The 21,753-nt window shown below is 31.6% G+C and overlaps 1 protein-coding gene across 5 annotated transcripts in view; it reads right to left on the bottom strand.

Annotated features, from left to right (window-relative positions):
- Positions 1–21,753, bottom strand: part of SSBP2 (single stranded DNA binding protein 2) — a 360,390-nt gene that overhangs the window by 15,462 nt on the left and 323,175 nt on the right. For all 5 annotated transcript variants that reach the window (XM_079145559.1, XM_079145558.1, XM_079145556.1 and 2 more), the window contains 5 exons: positions 20,390–20,438; positions 9,892–9,927; positions 8,014–8,068; positions 4,596–4,666; positions 2,439–2,517 (listed from right to left, as the gene is read on the bottom strand). In XM_079145559.1, coding sequence (XP_079001685.1) covers positions 2,439–2,517; positions 4,596–4,666; positions 8,014–8,068; positions 9,892–9,927; positions 20,390–20,438 — 290 coding nt within the window. The remainder of the gene's footprint in view (positions 1–2,438; positions 2,518–4,595; positions 4,667–8,013; positions 8,069–9,891; positions 9,928–20,389; positions 20,439–21,753) is intronic.

Genomic DNA, 21,753 nt, shown 5'->3' with positions numbered 1-21,753 from the left:
GTGGCACACACCTGCAGTCCCAGCTACTTAGGAGGTTGAGACAGGAGAATACAAGTTTTAAGTCAGCCTGGGTAACTTAGTGAGACCTGTCTCAAAAATCAAAATAATTTTTAAAAGATGGAGGATGAAGTGCTTGCCTAGTATGTGTGAGGCCCAGGATTTTCTCTCTGGTAATGCCCTCCCTTAAATTTTTTAACTAAGTAGATTTTTTAAAAACTAAATGATGTATATATGATCTTACCTAGATTAAAATTTTTTAAAAATACATTTTATATATATCTATATATACCTTTAAATATGTTTTCCGAAACTACTTGTTTTTGAACCATATTTTACTATTAACAAAAAACAAAGTATTCCTAATAATACTGGAATAAAATATAATAAAAGTTGATAGCAATCAATATTCATGGTCAAAACTTAAAACATCATATTTCAAAATATAATACTGTATTTTTATTTTGATTCTGGGAGAAATGAATATTAACTTTTTTTCTTACATAAGAAATGGAATCATACATTAGGTAACAAATAACAATTAGATCTTTGCCAAAATATTAGTTTTATTCTGAACTATTTTATTTGCACAATTAATTATCCTGGAATAAAAATATTATAACATTTTAATAGTATAGCATTTAATCAATATCACAAGGTTAGGGCATAATATTAATTTGAATTAAACAGGCACAACAAATTGTTACATATTGAACATATGCAGTCATGTATATTTGCAAACATGTACAATAGTGTTCATTATAAAAGTAATGAGCCAGTTGCCATGTATATATAAAACTCTTCTGAAATTTTTATTCTAGCGAACAGCAAGACCTGTGTCATTTTCTGTGACTAATTCTACAAGTGAAAAGATTGGGAAGTGAATCGTTTTAAAATAAATTAGAAAACAAAATTCTGGAATAGTGCTAGCTAGTTGGGTGTGGTGGTACACACCTTTAATCCCAGCTACTTGGGAGACTGAGGCAGGAAAATTGCAAGTTGGAGACCAGGGAAGGTATAACTTACCAATATCTTGTCTCAAAAGTAAAAAGAAAAAGAAAGGGCTGGAGATGTAGTTCAGGTAGAGTGTCCCTGGGTTCAATCCCCAGGGTTGTGGGTGGGGAATAGTGCTGTCCGGGAAGCTGGTGTGATGATGAAAACATTTCTCTGTGATGTCTATTATGATAGTCATTAGCTACTAGTGTCTGTTGTGTAAGTTGTATGAGGCAGTATAACTGAAGAAATAAATTTTAAATTTTATTTAACTTCAAATTAAATAGTCACAGCTAGTAGCTACTGTAATTAGTGCATGTTAAAAATAAACAACAACAGAACAAAGTGTGACTTTGAGGCGAAATTAGTATGAATCCTTAAAAACATTAAAGTCTATCAATTTGTTGCAATTTGCAAATAATTTCTGGATTACCGAAGTTACACAGTCTTTCAATTATCACAGGTTATTTCTTAACATTGGGTGAGGGAGTGAAATCTATATCTAGCTTCAATTGCTCATAGGCATAGTTAGTCTAACTTAAATAAAAGATCCTTTCTAAAAGAAAAAAAAAATTATCACGGCCTCCTACCCTCAATATTGACTTTTAAATTAGTTTATGTCACTTAAACATATATAGACATAAGATATATTTTTCTTTTGGTTTTGCATTTGTCTTGCATACAATCATAACATTATGCAATCTAGTCAACTTTGTACCATTCATCTCTATTTCTCACTATTATAAAAATTTTTGTTCACCTTGTGGATATTTGGCTTCATTGGTAAGAAGGCATAATATATGAAGCATGTTTTCACCTTTTAGTTACATATTTGTAATCAGCTTTATAATGAAGACAATGTAAGCAGTGTTGTCTCATTCAGATTGTCTGGAATGTGATTATCAATTTTATTTTTAAAAGGAGATAAACATTAAAATACAAAAACAAAATTAAGAAATTTTTGCAGAGAGCTGAAGTTCCTTTTAGACTGTGTCCACAGACCTCTGGAGATAAAGAAACCGGTTGGGAGGATGCTGTAGTCCTCTGGGTGAGGCATGCATCATAAATGCTCAAAGCAGCAATATTTCCTTTGTCATAAAACACTTAGACTTTCATGGATTAAAGTAAATGTCTATGAATATGAGCAAGGGTAGAACCATTCTTACATTTCTTATTTTCAAATGATTTGCAGTTATATTAACCAATATACCGTAGATTGAGGTAAAAGTTCAAGTATCTCAAAATGAGTATCTGGATAGAAACATTTTGCAAACCATAAAATCCACTACATAAAATTAAAGTTTTTGTTTTGAATTTATTCTATACATTCTAAGAGTTGAAGTATCTCAAAATGAGTATCTGGATAGGAAAATTCTGCAAACCATAGAATCTACTATGTAGAATTAAGGTTTTGTTTTGAATTTATTCTATACATATAAAATCCTTACCTAAAGAGCCATTCATGTGATGTGACTCCATTCCTCCTAATCCACCCATGGGACCATCTGACCCAGGACCCATTGGAAACTATATTAAAAATGAAGAAAGTGATTGTGATCATATTGAAACAATTTTATCTCAGTTTTACAATATCTTTCACATTACAAGACACTGCCACAAATATTTTCATTTTTAAGTTATAAAGAGTTTTTACTTGATTTTTTTCAGTCTTACAGATTCTCTAATTGAACTGTCCTGACCCTCTCATCTCATCTTCTCTATGCTCTGGAAGTTCAGACTAGTGTTCATTTATGTTCAAAATTTTCTTCTTAGATACCCACAACTAGACAGTCATGCAAATGAGAAGATAAGCATTCTCTCCTATGATACTGACAAACTTTCTATTATAAACTAAAGGTAGTTCTTAAGAAGATGTTAGATGTATTGGTTTATTAGGAATAATAATTCAACATCATTATGACAACATTAACATTTTTCTTAGCAGGCAATCTGTTCAAATGGACATAATAAATAATTTCATTTTACAGTGTGAATACATTTAGTTCCTTAGGGATAGTTGAACATAGCTAATTCTTGGCAGTCTTAACTATGTCCATTCAATGACAATCACATATTCTATAGCTGTTCTATTTAAAATATTTTAAAGCAGTGGAATTCTTTTCCTTTTCAAGTAAAATATTAATTATTAGAAGTCTGGTACAAAACAGTTGTGAATAGATGTACTATGTTGTAGAGTTGGTAATGGAAAGTCAATGGCCTGCCCATTGTCTTCCCCTCATCTCCCTAAAATACTTCTGAGGAAACAGAGTCCAGTTTGAAGCCAAGTTATCTAGAATTATCTTATGCTTAGAGTTAAGACAATTTGCTGAAAATACTTTCTCTTAAAAGTTCCCATGACCAAAGCAATCCTTCTATGGCACATGGTGCAGAATAGTGAATGTGGAGTGTGTTCTGTGTGGAAGTGATGGTGGTGGTTACCAATCATAAAACCTTTTGGAGGAAAAACTGCCATCATTTAGTACATAAATCTGAAACTACCATGACTGTATGGAAATATGGTGGATTTACCACTGTGAGCAAACAAACCACATGCTTATAAGTTTTCCTAGGACAGTAATAATTTTGCTACCTAAAATTAAGTGTTTACAAGCACTTTGATTAATTTTTAGTAAAATGAATTGTAATATTTATGCCTCACTGATAAGTCAAAGATTGACTTTGAACTTAGCTATTATTCAACTTTTGTTAATAGCATAGTTTAGATCTGAATTGAGAAACTAGAGCCAGAAAGCCCAATAACCTGTGAATTTATTATGTTTGGTCTTTTTATCTGGCCCCACAGTGTTTTAATACATACCCACACATAAATATATATGTTTGGTCAGTTTAACATAAAACAAATGTACGTCTGATTTTTCTCTAGTTTCAGCTACACTATATATACATATGTGTGTGTGTGTGTGTGTGTGTGTGTGTAGCATAATGTTATATGCATAGTCATAGCTATATTATATAATACATATTAATTTAATTTATTTAATTATATGTTATCACTATACTTATTTATTTAGATTATAGTTACAACTATTACCTGCTATAAATTTTTGTTAACATGTGGGCCTGAAATCATAAATATTTTCCTATGTACTTTTTATAGGAAAGTTCATGATCATATTCTTCATTAAAAACAAACACATTCTTCTCATAAGGTTATCTCAGTTCCATATTTAAATCCTAGATTTCATAATCTAAACAAAAATGTGCATATGCAAATTCCTAATTTACTTTCAACTTTATGAGGATTCGGAAAAACACAATGAAAAAAATTAAATGATGCTAAAAATGAGATAAACATAAATGATTATACACAACTTGTCATTTTAAATAGTATTAATCATAAGTATTTGAGATAAAACGAGAGATAGCATTTATAATTAGGTACAGTTTTTATATTTATATTTGTATAAAATGTTACATACATTGTATACTATTTTTTTCTTCAATCCAGAACCTAAAAAGCATTTTTCTGAGATCTAATAATCTCTTAGATAATAAAATATAAAGCTTAAATAATATTCAGGAAATAGAATGTACTGAGGTGGAAAGTCTTAAAATACATCCCCCCAAGGAAAAATCATATTTACATTAGGTCTGTTAGGTCCAGGAGGTACTGCATTCATTAAAGTATACATGTTGTCTCCAGAATTGGTTGAATCTGAAACAAAATATTAATTAATTAATATCTTACTTTATAATCTATACCCAAGTCATCACAAAACATCAAAGATGATCCGGATACACATAGGTATTGAGAGCTGTAACACCTGAGATAGTCATTACTAATAGTTGGAAACAAATATCTGGGAGTCTGACCCTGAAGCTGTCATTGCAGCTATCATGTACCTATCATATACCTATCATACCATCATAGGTATATAATATGAGAAATAGTCACTTCAGTAGTTCAGGTCAAAGAATTATTACTTTAACAATCTAAAAAGTTACAACAATTTTTTTTTTAATGTGGATACTTTTTGACTTCTCTAAGCAATCATATGTATGCATATAACAAAAATCTAGTAAAATTCAGATTTGGTAGCTTTTAAATTTTCATTATTTCCTTAGGTTTCCTATGTAAAAATTTTAAAAATAGGCCATTTTAGCCAATAATTAGTAAAAGCAGTAGGATATTCTGACTTAATTAAAAAAGAAAGAGATTAGACTAAGATTATATAATTGGATTATATAATTGGAATGAAAAAGTAAAAGCCAGATTTCTCTACCCAACAATTTTTTTGATAAAATTCCTCTTGTTCATTTTATTCTTGATTCATTGTAATAAAATAATTGTAGTGTATACCCATATAAATTTATAACATTTTAGAGTGTTTCAAAAAGTTTACATATCTATTAGCTAATTCTTACAATTAAAGAGTTTTCTTAAATTTAATGTAGTAGGTCTATTTTTTAAAACAAAAAATATGTGTTTCAAAAAGATGTGTTTTGTATTGATCGAAGACAAAAGATAAAAAAAATTTGGTTTTTTTGGGGCAGTAACTATAGAGTGGGAAATAGAAAATTTGTTTTACTTCTATTGTGTGAATACTTAACACACATAAACAAGTTTATGATTTTAATGTGCACCATTTATAGAGTAGGTACAATGTAATTTATTGCTTATTTGACAACTGTGATCTATAAATCTCAGTATTATTTTTTACTTGTAATTGAGAACTTTACAGTATTTTTTAAAACTGAAATTCTCCCTCAGGATGACCCCTACTTGTTTATACTAAATGAGGTCCCAATCTACTTTTGTGGCCTTAATGATTTTCATGTTGTTATATACCTAGGCTTTTGGTTCTTTCCGGCTTATGACTAAACTTTTCCATCTCTGAATTTTTGTTTTCTCTTCCTCCAAGCATCTTCTCCACAGTTTCCACCTACTGAAATTCTAGACACATTTTGAATGTTAACTCTTCTATGAATTTTTTTCTGGTATTTCCAAGTAACTGAGGGCTTCCCCACTAAAAAATTCTGCTTTGAATTACAGTTTACATATTGGCTCATTCTTGTCTTCTACTTCCCAGTAGGCTATAATAATCCCATCAAGATTATACACCTCATATAATTAATATTGGCTAACTTGGATTTAACTAATGGAATAAACTCTATTACATGCAAAGTCCTCTTTCAGAAAATCTTAGATTGTTTTTTAAACATTTAAAAAATCTTCAAATGGGTGTTTAACTGAATTATTCTTAGTCTTGGTGAAAGGAAAAATGAGCTATATATTTTAACTATACAGAAAGGAGATACATTTATCATTTTTAAGGCCAATAGAGAATATAATTTCATCTGATAAAAAATAAGCATTAAGAGGAATAGGGTGTCTTTTTCTAGAAAATGCCTGACATTTTTAGTGAACAGAAGAACCTTACAGGGAAGTGAACTTTTTGGCACTTATTTTGGTGCTAGGGGTGTTGACTTAATATTAGAGGAGTGACAGTGATCAAGAATGAATTTATAAAGAGTAAAAAAGAATGCTAGGAAGATACACTGGTTGCAGTTTCTGACTTGAAAGTTAGAAGTGTAAGATTACCTATCACCTGCAATGTTTAGAGTTGCTCCAATTTTTCTTTCGTCTTGTAGTTAAGTGTTTATTAATCACATGCTACTTTCATAAATTAAACAATAACTTCATGATACAAGAATGTAAATGTAGGGGAGATGACCTGTTCATATAATTCTAATAAATTTTACTTCCAGTGAAGATGCTTTGAGGATAGAGACTATGAAATATTTATGGATCTAGTACAAAGAGTTAGTGAAGTAAATAAAAAATTTTAATAATATGCAAATTTGTTTTTATTGAAATTAAAAAGTTCAAGATTTAAAAATTACTTTTGAGAAACATTAATGACATGAATTTTAAGCTTCTATATATCTCAAATTTCAACAAGTCAGTTAAAAATATGAATTTAACAATGAAACATAATTAAAAATTATTTTATAAAAATTTCCTATTTCATCACCTAGAAGTAATTCTAATAGTTTATTTTCCCCTACTTTTTAGATTTCTGATATATATATATATATGTACATGCATATATATATATATGCTTGTGATCATATTGTATTCAATCATGAACATTTATTTTTCCATTAAAAATCCTTTCAAAATAACTTTAATGAAATTTTAATTATATTCTAACATGTGCCATAAAAATTAATTCAATAACTTCACTAAAATTGAATTAAGAGTGAAAGTTATGTTGACTACTTCACTATTGATTATGAAAAATGAATATCCTGTGCATAAATCTTGAATTTTATCTTTAATCATTTCTAATTTTGGGATTACAGAATCAAATGGTATGAACCTTTCCACTGCTTTTGATACATGTTACCAGAGTATTTTTTAAGACTGCATTCATTTAAACTCCAATCATTAGAGTCTCCAAACACATTGAAGAGTCTATATTAAGGTCCCAAGAAGAAAGGGTAAAAATATTTGAAGTAATCATGTGAAATGCTTATGGCTATATTGAAGTAACTTTTCAATTTTGAAGATTAAAAAACTTCTCCCACTCTGGTAAATTTACTAACTAATAAGTTTCTTTAAATATGAGAAGTAATACTATAAGCATAATGTAGATTCATCTTAGCAAGATGACAGATGTGGTAGATCTGATTTGCTATTTTAAACCTAATAGATCAGTGTCAATAATGTTATACAGAATTTGTCTGTGATATGACCTATGAATCTTTTTCTCAGTTTCAAGGAATCTTTAAATTAGATAAATTATTTGACAGCTCACATAAGTCAACAATTTTCATCCTTACTAAATCAGTTACCCACAAAACAGAAATGTTCTAAATGTTGATGTAGCTTGACATTAGTTATTTCACAACTGTTTCTTCCTACTTGCTACCTCTCTTATGAGATAAGAGACACTACTAACTTTATTTCATAAACAATTTGGTGAATAAACAATTTTGTATATTTTGTAATTTTATTCTAATAATCAAAAGCCCATGTGGGTAGTTTAATTACAATACCTGCTGGACTAGGCATGATGGGTGTTCCTGGTGGCCCTCCACCTCCTGGAGGACCCTAAATAATTATACAAAATTTCAGTGAAAAATAAGGCATTTAATTAAACAATGTAAGGAAAAACAAAGACTTATCTCTATAATAATCCAATTTGAAAATAAGATGAAATATATTTCTCCATAATTTATTTTCTTTGAATGCACCATCATTTCAATATTATGCAAAACACAATTTAGCCTAACTATGTGGAGATTGTTTTGACAAGTTTCCAAAAACAATGAGCCTCTAACACTGATTTATTATTCATGACTTAATCACATCAGGTATAATGAGGTTAAGGAAAAACTACTTAACGGTGCTTTTACAAATCCATAAAACAGAAATAATTCATGTGTACTTGTGATTTAGTTTACTGTAATTTTCTTACATTTTGTATCACTATTCTTTAAAATAGGAAACAAAAAAGATATCCACTTAGAGAATATCTTTAAAAACCAAAGAAACTCACTTAGACATACTGATGCTATTTCTTTTTTCAGCATTGATTACAACAGTTCTAGAGTAGAATACAGTCAGCTATCAATCACATTAATTAGAAATGAGATACAATGCTGACTAATGCTGTGGGTTACTAAGGCTACAGCTGTGCAATCATACAGAAGTAGAGATTAGGATGTTCTGAAGTTAATTCAGACAACCAAAATGGATAATTCAGACACTGGGTTTCAGAATTTTTCAGATGTTCCATGTACATTAATTCTTAAATAGCTAAATTTTCGTTTCATTCTTCCTGTGTAGATACAGCCTACCAATTATTTCAAATAATATATGTATTTGGTATTTAATAAACAACTTAAATTTTCCTTCAAATAAGTCTATATTTTTACTCAACTATGTCTGAGGCTTATTAAATGACTTTAAAAATAATTTTACCCCAGTTTTCTTACTTACATTTTTGTTTCATACAAAATGTGAAGAAAATTGAACTTCCTTAGTTGATATAGCTTATAGGAACATCAGCACTAAGTTTACAGGTCCAATGCAGTGTGCACTTTTAACTATGTTGATACAACACTCTTTCCAACACAGGTACAATGCTTATTGATTTTCTTCTCATGTACTTCTTTTATTTCCATTCCAGTTGACCCCAACCTCTAAACATTTCCTTAGGAAAGATTTCCCTTTTTATCATTTTGTCCTTGCTTTCCTATTAGGCATTTCCCCATAAATATTATAACAAATTATCCTTTATGGTGGCCTTGAGATGTAACAAGGATCGAACGTCATTGTGGTTAAAAAATCATTTGTGAGTTTCAGAGTTTATATAAAACCTGTAAATTTGACTTCAGGACTATATGAATTATTGGAAAAAATTTAACGTATTAAATAATAATGAGAAAAAGTAGTTTTTTTTCAATGTTTAAGAATAACAAAAACTACAAGATACTTGCAAACTACCAGGCATTATTCTGCTGTCTGATTCACTTTGTGATTGGGAGAAAGTTTAACATCTACTTAGACTTAATGTGTGATGAGTGGATTGGGGAGGGGGTGTACATTAGTCTCCTGGAGAATTGCAAATTCAAGCATATCATTGTTTAACTGAGGATGGCCTTCTTTGTGATTGGACAGAGAGCATTGTACTGGTTTCCAGAAACATATGCTGAAGTAAAACACAGTACTTAGGGCAATTCTAACCAGATTGATAACTGTTTCACTAATGAACATCAACATATGTACTGAGGTTGGCAGATGAAACAACTCAAGATGTTCACTTCTTGGCCAATACACAGGGGCTCTTCTTAACATCTGGACAACTATTTCATTGCTCAAATAAAATGTAACATCAATTCTTATGAGCAAACAAAACCAAATGTACTTACTACATAATTCCCAGGAGATGCTGAGGAGTATGGTATCTAGAACATGAACAGGACAAAAAAAATTTTTTTTGATTCACATGGCAGCATGGGACATACCTAAATGAATCAAATTCCTAATTTCTATCAAATTTTAAACTGTATCACAAACAACAGTGAAAGATGAAGGAATATATGTCTAAGTGTCAGAAATCTGTATAACTACAATATTGTTTCTGATTTACAAGAAAAAATGTACATTTCAGTTAAAAGGAATTTACTCAGAATTACAGATTCAAGCTGTATTGGTTTCAGGTCAGTTGTACACATTGCTTAATATTAATGACTTATTCTGTAAATAGAAATATATATGTGCATATATATATATATACATATATATGAAACCAGATTTTTTTCAAATTAGTAGCTTTACAAATATTACTTCTGAGCTTTTAAAAAATTGTTCACTATATTTGTGCAGTATGGATCAATATTTGATATATAGACCTCACCTTTCCCTTGGCCTATCTAATTAGCAACAGCAATTAGAAAATAATATAATAAATGCAAAAGAATCTATTAATCTAATATTCAAAGACTATTAATTTGTGGGGATCATATATGGATTATAAAGTCCCTCTTTCTCTTCAAATTAAGCTCACTCTCTCTCTCTCTTTTTTTGGGGGGCAGTATCAGGGATTGAACCCAGGGGTGCTTAACTACTGAGCCACATCCCCAGCCCTTTTAAACATATTTTATTTAGAGACAGGGTCTCACTAATTTACTGAGGCTGGCTTTGAACTCACGGTCCTACTACCTCAGCTTCCGGAGCCACTGGGATATGCACCATAACACCTGGCTTAAATCAAGCTCTTTTCTAGTGATTAGAAGTTATTAATTCCCACATTGCTCTGATAATTTAAGAAACAAAAACTAGAAAATTTATATTTAAAAATAAGACCTTGAGTACAGATATTACTATGGAAAGTTAAATCCAAATACTTTTAAAATTTTAAACACAAGCTCACTAGCTCGCTAGCATGAAGACACTGTATATTTATGAGACATTTTTGCTTTATTCTGATAAAATCTAATAAATTACTGTCCACCTGGAGTCAGCCAGCCAGCACCAGAATAGGACTTTTAAAGAAGAGAAAAAATTGTGGTACCTGAACCCTAATCTGTAGCTCTACCTCAACACCTGCCATATAATTAAACATAATAATATGAAATTAAAAAGTAAGAATAAGGAAGTATAACAGTTATGATTTTCTCTTGAATAATTCTTTGATTTTTTTGAATTATTTGATATTAAGTTATATGAAAAGCTTTTCTCCTTGTTTTTTGGTGTCCTTATTTAACACAGACCACACTTCCCTGGAGAACCTGCTTGTCTGCCTATGGGTACTGAGCACTGCAGATGACAATTGCTAGAGTGCCCAGAAGCACTAGTGATAAGGATCACTTGCATTACTAGTACTGAGATATTCTATGGCATTTAACATTGACTTGATTTTGTGAATGAATGCAACTTTGTTTTCTTTAGCCCTTTTCAGTTCATGACCTACCATCCTCTGCTTTACATTAAACATCTGTTCACCCTTGAGATCTTTGGACTTTAGAGTTCATTACCTTCCTTTACCACACACTGCCCTCTTTTCCATTTATGAGTGCTCAGAATTCTTTGGACAGAGATCCAAACAATTCCCTTGCCTAATATCTTTCTTATTTCTTATGACATTCACAGAATTGTTATATATTCCAACCAGAATCTGTCCCCACAATTCCCCCATGTTTACTTAGTAAATTATTTCTCTACTAGTGTATGACTAAATTACTCTGCCCTTCCCCATTCCACTGTCAGCATTTTATTTCTGTCTCCAATACTTAAATTATCCTAAAGCCCATCTTGAGGGCTTTAGGATATGTTTAGGGAATGTTCATTCCCATCTCTTTAACTACCCCTTAGCTAAAATTTCTGTTTTATAGTAGAGATTTCCTGGAGGGAAACATAAAATAAGGTTGACAAGGTCCACAATATAGCCATGTTCTCCAACTTCCACTTAATCTTCATCATCTGGAAGTAGTCTGACTTAGTCTTTATGGAAACCCAGAAGCATACTAATGTGCCTGTACACCCATTAAACATTGTACATGTGTGTGGGTGGGGAGGGGTATGATCCTGATTTGTAGCATTTTCCAATTTCTGTGGTACAATTATTCTATATAGGAGATTTAAAGTTACCAGTGACTTAACAAGCAGTTCAGGAAATTCCTGAACACTTAGCAATTGACTTGTGAGCTGACCCTGATGATGATTACACCATCCTGAGTGTACTTTGCCCTCCGGGCAACAGTATAATCATCACGTTCTTGCTATGACTTCATTTTCAGTCCAATACTCCACTGTTTTCAGATTTGAATTTTCATCTATTCTTCACAGGTAGGAAAAAAAAGAAATTTTCTGCTTGTTTTGAAAGCTAGCTTCTTCCAATCATTCCATTCTTTTAAGTCCCTGTTCCTTTTATGTTTTTAATTTTTCCTACTCAAGCTCCTTCAGAAAGAGTTAAATATAATAAAGCCTACCTTAAGCATGGTCAGCTAGAATGGATGGATGTAGCTTATAGGAAATAAGTCATAAGTTTTAGAGATACATGTTCAAATTTATGTTTTAGTAAGATAATTCTAGAGGAACATGAATTCAAATTAGAAGACTACTGAAAAAGTCCAGGCAAGGGATGGTAAAAAGAGTTGTAGGTAGTGCTGAATAAGATAAGTAGGAGTAAGAAAATTTAATAGTCATTCATTTCACAAATTATTTCACAAAGTGTGGTAACAGTGTGACAGACAAGGGAAGGAGAAAATTGAAGTAATCCTGGGTTTCCAACTGGTCACAGTGGATGATGGTGCTACTCATTTATATATAAGGAATTCAGGAAATGGGGCAGGCTTAAGGAAATGTCTGATATGTTGGATCTGAAGGTACTAGTAGATATTGAAGTAGATCTGATCGACAAACACTATAAATATAGGTCTAGAATTTATTAGAGATCAGAACTAAAGACATGGCTCCAACTGAATAAATTTTAATTTTGGGCTAGTCACAACACCTGATTTAGAATTTCACCAGATTTCATAATAGTTAAAACCACAAGAGGCTGGGGTTGTAGCTCAGTGGTAGAGCACTTGCCTAGAATATGTAAGGCACTGGATTTGATTCTCAGCACTGCATATAAATAAATAAAATAAAGGTCCATTGACAACTAAAAACATAGTTTTAAAAAACACATGAAAACATCAAAATGGGGAAAAACCAAGATGAGCAAGCCAGGAATGTAATTAGAAAACTGTACCAATTGAGATAAGGCAGCAGATGTGATTGGATAAAAATTGGAAGAAAATATTAAAAAATCAAGCAAGCTAGACTTTTAAGAAGCAGCAAGTAGGTGCAGGTTGGCTAGAAAATACCTAAATTGCCATATGGAGCTTAAGCCTTTTGGCCTTTCTGAGACACAACTAAAAATAAATAATAAAAGGGCAGTCTAATAACGATATGAAAGAATAAACAAACATTAAAATCACAAATGAAAAAATGAACAGATATTTAAAACAAAACTAAGCAATCAAATATTTCAGAGGTCAGGTATGAGGCAGACAAAAAAAAAAAAAAAGCTTTCTTGTTTGGTTGGTAAGTAGTAACCTTTAGAATGGGACTTTCACAGAATTTGGGTTGAGAAGTCAGTTGGGAAGTCAATTCAATATGCCCGTGAGGTTTCAGGTTCTGCACTACTGTGGAATGATAAAAGAAGGGAAACCCTAGAATTTACTCTTCAGTAGATAGTGGCAAAGGAGCTCACAGTGTAAGAGAAATGGATGGTTGTTTGGGATTGAAAAGGGCTGACAGGACTTTTCTACAATTCTACAGGAGAGGAGGACAAGAAGTTTAAGGTGGTGTTAGGATTTTACTCACTGGTATAGCATTTGAGGAAAATTCTAGTCCATGGAAATGGATAAGTGGAAGGAAGATTTTTTTCGAGGGAATGGGAAGCATATGCAAAAAGTAACAAGAGGCAGAATAAAGAGAACAACAGACAGAAGGATAAGTATTGAAAAGAAAGAATATTTCTATTTCCAAAATAAGAAGAAAGAAATACGACTAAACGTGTAATGATATTCTGGTGAAAGTCAGAATCTGAAGAAATTTGATTATAATGGTCTTTATTTTTTTCTTTCCTCTGTAAATATGAGAATTTAGTTAATAGGGAAGGGGCCAAAGATAATGCAGGGGATACAAAGAGAATAATAAAGAACTATACCAGTCACTGAGGAAAGCAGAAGTAGCTGACTAAGGAAGAAGAAACTGTAGTTAAAGCAGCAGTGAGGACTCAGCTGAGGTTCAGCATTGCAGATTTAAATTTTAACATAACATGTGAAGTGAAATTATAGAAATATCCATTAAATGTGATAGAAGTACTAAAGAAGCTGTTCTATAAATACTTCAAATATAACATTAGAAAATTCCAGAAAGCAAAAACAAAACCTTGTTGGCTACCCTCTAAATCTGCTTTTTCCCTACATTCCTAACTCAGTTGTGTTATTACTATTCTCCCAGATGCCTGGATTCAAAGTCTTGAAAACGCTTTTAACTTTTTTGTTCCCTTTACTCCTAAATCTTCCCTCTAATACTACCCCATGCTTCATACAAAATGTCCACTAAGATAAAACAAAGGTTAAAAATGAAGATGTACAATGTTCATAGCTGCTCAGTTCACAATAGCCAGACTGTGGAACCAACCTAGATGTCCTTCAATTGATGAATGGATAAAGAAACTGTGGTATATATATATATATATGTGTATATATATATATATATATATATATATACACACACAATGGAATATTACTCAGCTATAAAGAATAATAAAATTATGGCATTTGCAGGCAAATGGATGAAATTGAAGAATATCATGCTAAGTGAGATAAGCCAATCTCAAAAATCCAAAAGACGAATGATCTCACTAAGCGGATGATGACACATAATGGGGGGGAGGGGGGCAAGAATGGAGGAAGGAGGGACTGTATAGAGGGAAAAGAGGTGTGGGAGGGGTGGGGGGAAGGGAAAAAATAACAGAATGAATCAAACCTCATTACCCTATGTGAATGTATGATTATGCAAATGGTATGCTGTTACTCCATATACAAACAGAAACAACATGTATCCCATTTGTTTACAATAAAAATAAATTTTAAAAAAATGAAGATGTAGAAGACAAGTAAAATCACAGAACTGGAAGCTCAGAATCATAGAACAAGAGTCCATTATTTGGCAGATGAGAAAATTAAGGGCTCAGAAAATTGTCTAAGTTAGATAATTCAAGAGTTCTGGTAAGAATGTAACTTTTATAAAATAGAGATTCTAAGTCCTAATATCTATGATTTTGGTGTAGTGGTAGGGGCCAGAGAATTAACTAGAGGGCTTCTTTTTTGTTTGTTTTTAAAAATTATCAGTAACATGTTAACTAAGTACCTTTAACTGTAAAGCTTACCTTATAAGCACTGGTTAATTAGAAATTAGTGAGAGCAACATCAAGACATCATAGCTGGTGGAAAAGTAGAAAATATTTTTAGTGCTCTTAACATAATGAGTTTCTATTTGTATAGAGCACAGCCTATTCCAAGCAAAATATTTTTACTTTATTTCCCTTTGCTATAATAGATCCTCACTTTTTTCCTTAAAGGAATTCCCTCTTTCTTTTTCCTGGAAAGCTAGTGAGTTGGTAAGTATAAAATTGTACTGAGCCCTTTATTTAAGTTTTTTTTTTTTTTTTTTCGCCTTTCCCCTCTTCTGCTAAAAATTCCCTTAATTTTCCTTGGTAAGCCCATAGTTTCCTCTACATGGTTTGAATGGGGCTTACAGAATAGGCACATGACCTAGGCATAGCAGAAAAAATATTATATCCCCATCCATAACCGTTTTGTGAATGAACATATGACTCCAGCTAAGCAACTCCCGTAATTTTCAATTTTTTTCTTAAACTGATAAGGAGTTGTGTTCTTTTGCACTCAGCTGGAAGCTGTGAAGATATGAATCTGAAGTTTCACACCTCCTTGCTATGAAAAGGGAAACAAAGGCAAGAAACTAAGTGACTAGGTCTTGATGAGGTTCTTTGAACTCTTGGAATCAAATGTGCCCAAAGTAAATTTAAATCTGTACTTTTCAGATACCTGATCTAGTAATATTCTCCCTCAGTATGAATCTATTTTGGTCGGTCTTCTATATGTGACCCCAAAGAATTCATTTTTGATAAAAATACTTGCTACTTAGCGATCATACCTTAGTGTGTAACCAAACCAGAGCATACAGGCTTTGTGAAAAAGATAAATAAGGAAAAACTAGAATTGGTGGATCTGTAAACAACCTTCCAAACAAGAATCCGAGGCTAAAATTATAATGTGTAGAGTCAAGGAAGTTCAAACTAAAAATCATACTTTTATTCTGAATTAAAAACAAGAATTTGTCCTTAAAAATGTTTCTTCTGCCATCATGTAAGAGTGCCAAAAACATTTTTGATCAAAATACTTTTATAGGACAAAATTGTGGACAAAGATTATGAATAGATAAATGTATTATGGATAATGGTAGGCAGGTTTCAACTTTCAGAGAAGTGAATTATAAACATGGAAAGCAGAAAAGTTAGAACTCTGTAGTGGTGGACTGAAAAATTGAAGCCTTAGTTGCACTTTGTTGTTGATACATACAGATAAATATAGATACATGTGGTATGTAGATACACTTAACATCTATCTTCTAGTTCTGCTGATTGGAAGGCCTAGAAGCTATATTACTCCAATGAGTTCTAAATACCACTCTCCACTGAAAAGACCCAGGACTCCTTAAATAAATGGCCATTTCAGGGGTTTAGGTTGGGAAAATACAAGATAAGCTTTTGAGTGCTAAAACAATAATGGGGCATTTTAAAAGCACAAATAAGGCTATAAGAGCTAGCTCAGTGGTAGAGCACTTGCCTAGCACGTGTGAGGCCCTGGGTTTGAACCTCAGCATCACAAAAAGAAATCACTAAAAGCACAAATGGTCCAGCTTGATGGGATTCCCACTGGCCAAATTTGGGACAATTTTAGCATGCTAAACCCACTGAATATGATTATCCATCAGTACATATGAACATAAATTAACATGAATGAGAAAGAAAGAATAGTTTTTTGTTCTAGTAGAAAAACAGCTAATATATGGAGAAGGAAAGACAGAATTAGAAAATATCCATCTGGCAACCAATAAAGTAAAAAATTCAGACAAGAGCCATCAATGGATGCCAAAAACAGCTGATGAAGGTATAAGGAAGAAGGGGATATTTACTGTAGCTTCAAAGTTCTGTCTCCAAGTTAATAGTTACAAAGGTAAAAATAATAATTTTACACTTAAAGAATTCTGACAAGCAACACCTTAACCAAATGATCAAAATTAACATTACCAGTAGTGGTACAAATAACCATATGTGCTTCCTGAAATGACACACTGAGAAAAACACAAAACTCCTTCTGTGGTATTCTTGCCAAACATATGAACACCCAAGTCTAATCATGAGGAAAGAGCAGATAAAACCAAATTGTGGGACATTATAAATAACTAGCTCGCATTTAACTCAAATGCAAGAACGAGAAAGATAAAAACTGGGAAACTGCTGTAGATTAAGAGATAGAGACACCATAGATAGATGCAAAAGAGAACTGGGTTTTCTTTTGATATAAAAGATACTGGGACAATTGGTGAAATCTACATAAGGCCTATAGAGTAGAAAGTAGCATTAAGTCAATGTTAATTCCCTTATTTTGATCATTATTTTGGAGCTATAAAATAACTTTGGTTTTAGGAAAACCACACAGAAGTATTTAGATATAAAGTTTCAGGAAACTTAAATGGTTTAGGAAAAATGTTTATGTATAGAGAGGAAAGCATAAGGCAAATATGAAAGCATTAACACTGGGGAATCTGGATGAAAGGTAAATGGCAATTCTTAGTATTATTGTAAGCTTTCTGTAAATTTGAAGTTACTTCAAAATAATGAAAAAACAGTAAGCAGAGCATACTTGAAAACAGCAAAAATAAAAACAAAAACCACTTTAGTGTGCTTCCCTGAAAGTCAGAGGGTCACTGAATTAATACAAACTAAAATTGTTTATAATATTAAATAAACATAGGAAATCTAAGACACTTGGAATTCAAAATAATATAGATAAGCTGTCACTACAAAATAATTTGGGTTAAAAAGTTCACCTTTAATACTTTTTACTTCTGTTTCATAGAAGTCCTATGTTTCTACTAGAAAGTCACCAGTTTCCTGTAATTTCTCCCTTCATAATAAATCATTTGCAGGGGAATACTTTTCTTTTTCCTGCTCAGGATGATGACTACTTTTTCTTCTGAAGAGAAAACCTGGCTTCCTCCCACTTCTTTCCCATTTGCATACTTAGAATGAGGATAGGTGCTTCCACATGTGATATTTATTAACCAAGGGGACTGCTTTTTGCTCTTATTTGCCTACATTTGTGCTGGTCAAATACCCATTTCAGAATGATCATTGGACATCAGTATGGTGTGCACACCTCCTATAGCAGTTCTTAGTGTTTTTAAACGGTCTAAAATAATGCAGAACTGATGATCTAATATAGTACCCATAATGTTCAACTCTAAGAAATCCTAAGATATGGGTACTTCAAGAATCATCATAATGTAGAGATCTCTTCTTTCTTTGCCTCTATCGAATCCTCTTCACTTGGATAATATACTCCCCCTAAGTACAATGAACCATTCTCAATATCAACTCCCTAAATGTTGCTCACCCTCCTAAGTGGCTGGATGAGTATATAAAAGGAGGGAATGAAGAAGGTGGATAGTGTGACTTGTCCTCTGGCTGCCTGCAGTGAGCAGTTGGGATGGTTAGCTGAACCGAGATGAGGGGGGGAAAGGATCTTCTTGCTTCTAAGGGGAAAGGCTCATTCACCTTAGTTAAGGTGGGATGTGGTTGTGTTTTAAATCCTGGCTTCATTAAACTTATAGATAATAGAAATTCTTTCCAGATTCTGGTATTAGGAAGATCGTCAGGTTTCAGTATCATAAAAAAGTTTTTTTTCAGCATCCTTATGGGTATTTCAACAGTAAGTTGCAAGAAGTGTATTTTAAGCAGCAAACCAAATGCCATTTAAAAGTGAAACCTTGAATTAATTAGTTAAGACAAATAGCTAGAAGCAAACAAAAATATAAACTCTTCTAAAGCACATAAGCAAACTAAAAGAATTCTGGAGGAGTGAAGTTATTCACATTTCAACAATCTAACAAGAGTATCTTATGAAGATTTGTTGAATAGTTCATTGAAGACCCAAATAGAAGTGACATCATTCTTTCTACCTCAAGTAACTTTATTTAATTAGTAAACACCATAGATATCAAAACTAAGAAAACTGGGTAGTACAAATTAATAATTTTTCTTTACAAATATATAGTTATTTTTCTTGAGAAGAAAGTGACTTTTGCTTTAGAATAGCAATGGATTTATAATGATTTTTCTTTTATCAAACGCACTTCATTTTTAACTTGAAGTTTAAACAAACATTACACACACACATTAGATCAGTTTCATGTTTATTTAGCATTGAGGCCTCTGGAAGAGAATGAAGGCATTCTTCTGGGCTCATAGACTTGTCAAGTGGAATAGAGATCAAGTCCCCACTGACTCCCTTGACTCAAGAGTCTGTGTACTGTGCACACACTGTAAAAATGCACACAGCAGGCCTCTCTCACATATTGAAGAACTCAAGATTTCAAAGACAAGGAGGAAAAAAATCAGGATCATGAAATTAAAATCATATTAATGTTGCGATCAATAGCTTAATTTTCAACCTGTTCATATATGGATGTATATTACTAAGAAAAAAAAAATCTGTAGTCAATCACTGCCACAAAAGTAAAAGGAAAATTCCCAGAATTTTAGGTACATAGATGTGAGAGAATGGCAATTTAGCTAACAAGTACAAGGCAAATGTGCACTTGCTTTCTGAGACAGCAAGAGAGAAAACCTAGATGTAATTAATATAAGTATAATCATAATAATTTGGTTTCCTTTAATTGAGACTGATCATATCTGACAACTTAGTTGATTACTATAGCTATTATAGACGTTCAAACCTTTTTATAATATATATAGTCTACTATATAGGATATTGAAATAAATTTAAACCACACTATATTTATTTTTAAAAATATGTTAACTGATGTAGAATGCACATTTACAATTAGCCCTTGAAGTGAAAAAAATCACATAATTTAAAAATTATGTGTATTTTTCTAAAAAGTATACACAAAACTTTTTTGAATGATTATTCACAGAACGGATTGCAAAGCTTTCAAAAACAGATTTTTGTTTTCATTAAGAGTTACAAAGCACAAGCATAAAAAAATTAAAAGATGTACATGTATGTATGTATGCATGCATATATATATACTCACTGAATTGGCATTTGTTGGATTTGGCCAAGGTCGACCACCACCTGGACCCCTATAAAACAATATGACAAATGAAATTTTAACCTATGCACTGAATGTTTCATAATAAGTAATAAATCATAAAACATTAATGTTTATAATTGTTACCATGCAATTCTAGTTCAGCACTGAAATTACTCTTTATGTTTATTTTATTAGCTTTATTATTTCTTAGGAAAATTCTATCATTTCATGAAACAGTTTTCTTTCCAAATCAAATTACTTCTAGTTAGGTCAGTTTTGTTTTAATATTCTATTTATTTTTATAAACAGATAATGGTAATAACCTATTGCAATTCTTATATGTATCTAAATCTTTATACTTTTGAAGTAAATGGCACTGACTGTGAAATTTAAAAATCCTATATGATCTTGTGACATCAATTTAAGAGCCACCTGTGTCTCATTTAAAATGAAATTATTTGTAAAATATAAGTATTATAAATTTTGTTCCAATTATTAAGCTATGAATAAATTAATATATACAAAAGATATCAACTGTCTCCTAAAAAATCAGATTAATATATATATATTACTTTATATATCTATATACAAAAATCTATGTTTCAGTGCTGTTGATGACTTAGTTAGTAGTAAATGAGGAAATTATTCTCTTGTTTTCATATTTTTAGTTCAAGGTAGTGGCCAGAGTAATTATTGGAAAAATAGGAGATAAACTATGTCAATGTATGATAATCTGTTACTTCATTTTAGGGTGGAGAATGTTGTGTATTCCATACCTCATAAGGACATAAATTCTTAAAAACAAACTTAATATCCAGTTAATTAAATCAAAAGGTCTTATTCTCATTTGTAGTACTTAGTGAGTAAATACTATCTTGTGAAAAGCAGACTATTATCAGCTGTTCTGTAATTAGGACTTCAAAAAATCTTCTCTGGGCTGAGGTTGTAGCTCAGTGGTGGAGTACCTGCCTAGCCCATGTGGGGCACTGGGTTTGATCCTCAGCACCACATAAAAATAAATAAATAAAATAAAAGTATTGTGTCCATCTACAACTTAAAAAATATTTTTAAAAATTCCCTTTCCCTCCAACCACTAGGACAATGGAATTTTTTATTAAAAAAAAATAGGTTCCCTTAAACCTAAAGTACTAAGAATTTAATAAAGAGGCTGTTCAAGTTAGTTTATGGTATTACCTATATTTACTTGGAATATTTATACCTGTTTTTAGTTTTGTTTTGGGATGCCTGGGGTATAAAAGCAGGAAAGGGTAAGAATTCATTCTTAGGCTCTATTAGGAATGTTCAACTATAATTTTTTCCCAGTTGGATTCGAGAATAGATGAGGAAAGTAAGATGCTAAAAGG

Source organism: Sciurus vulgaris (assembly GCF_902686455.1).
Source record: "Sciurus vulgaris genome assembly, chromosome: 6".
Taxonomy (NCBI): Eukaryota; Metazoa; Chordata; class Mammalia; order Rodentia; family Sciuridae; genus Sciurus; species Sciurus vulgaris.
Note: the sequence above shows the minus strand (reverse complement) of the source record. Positions and strands in the feature narration are given on the sequence as shown.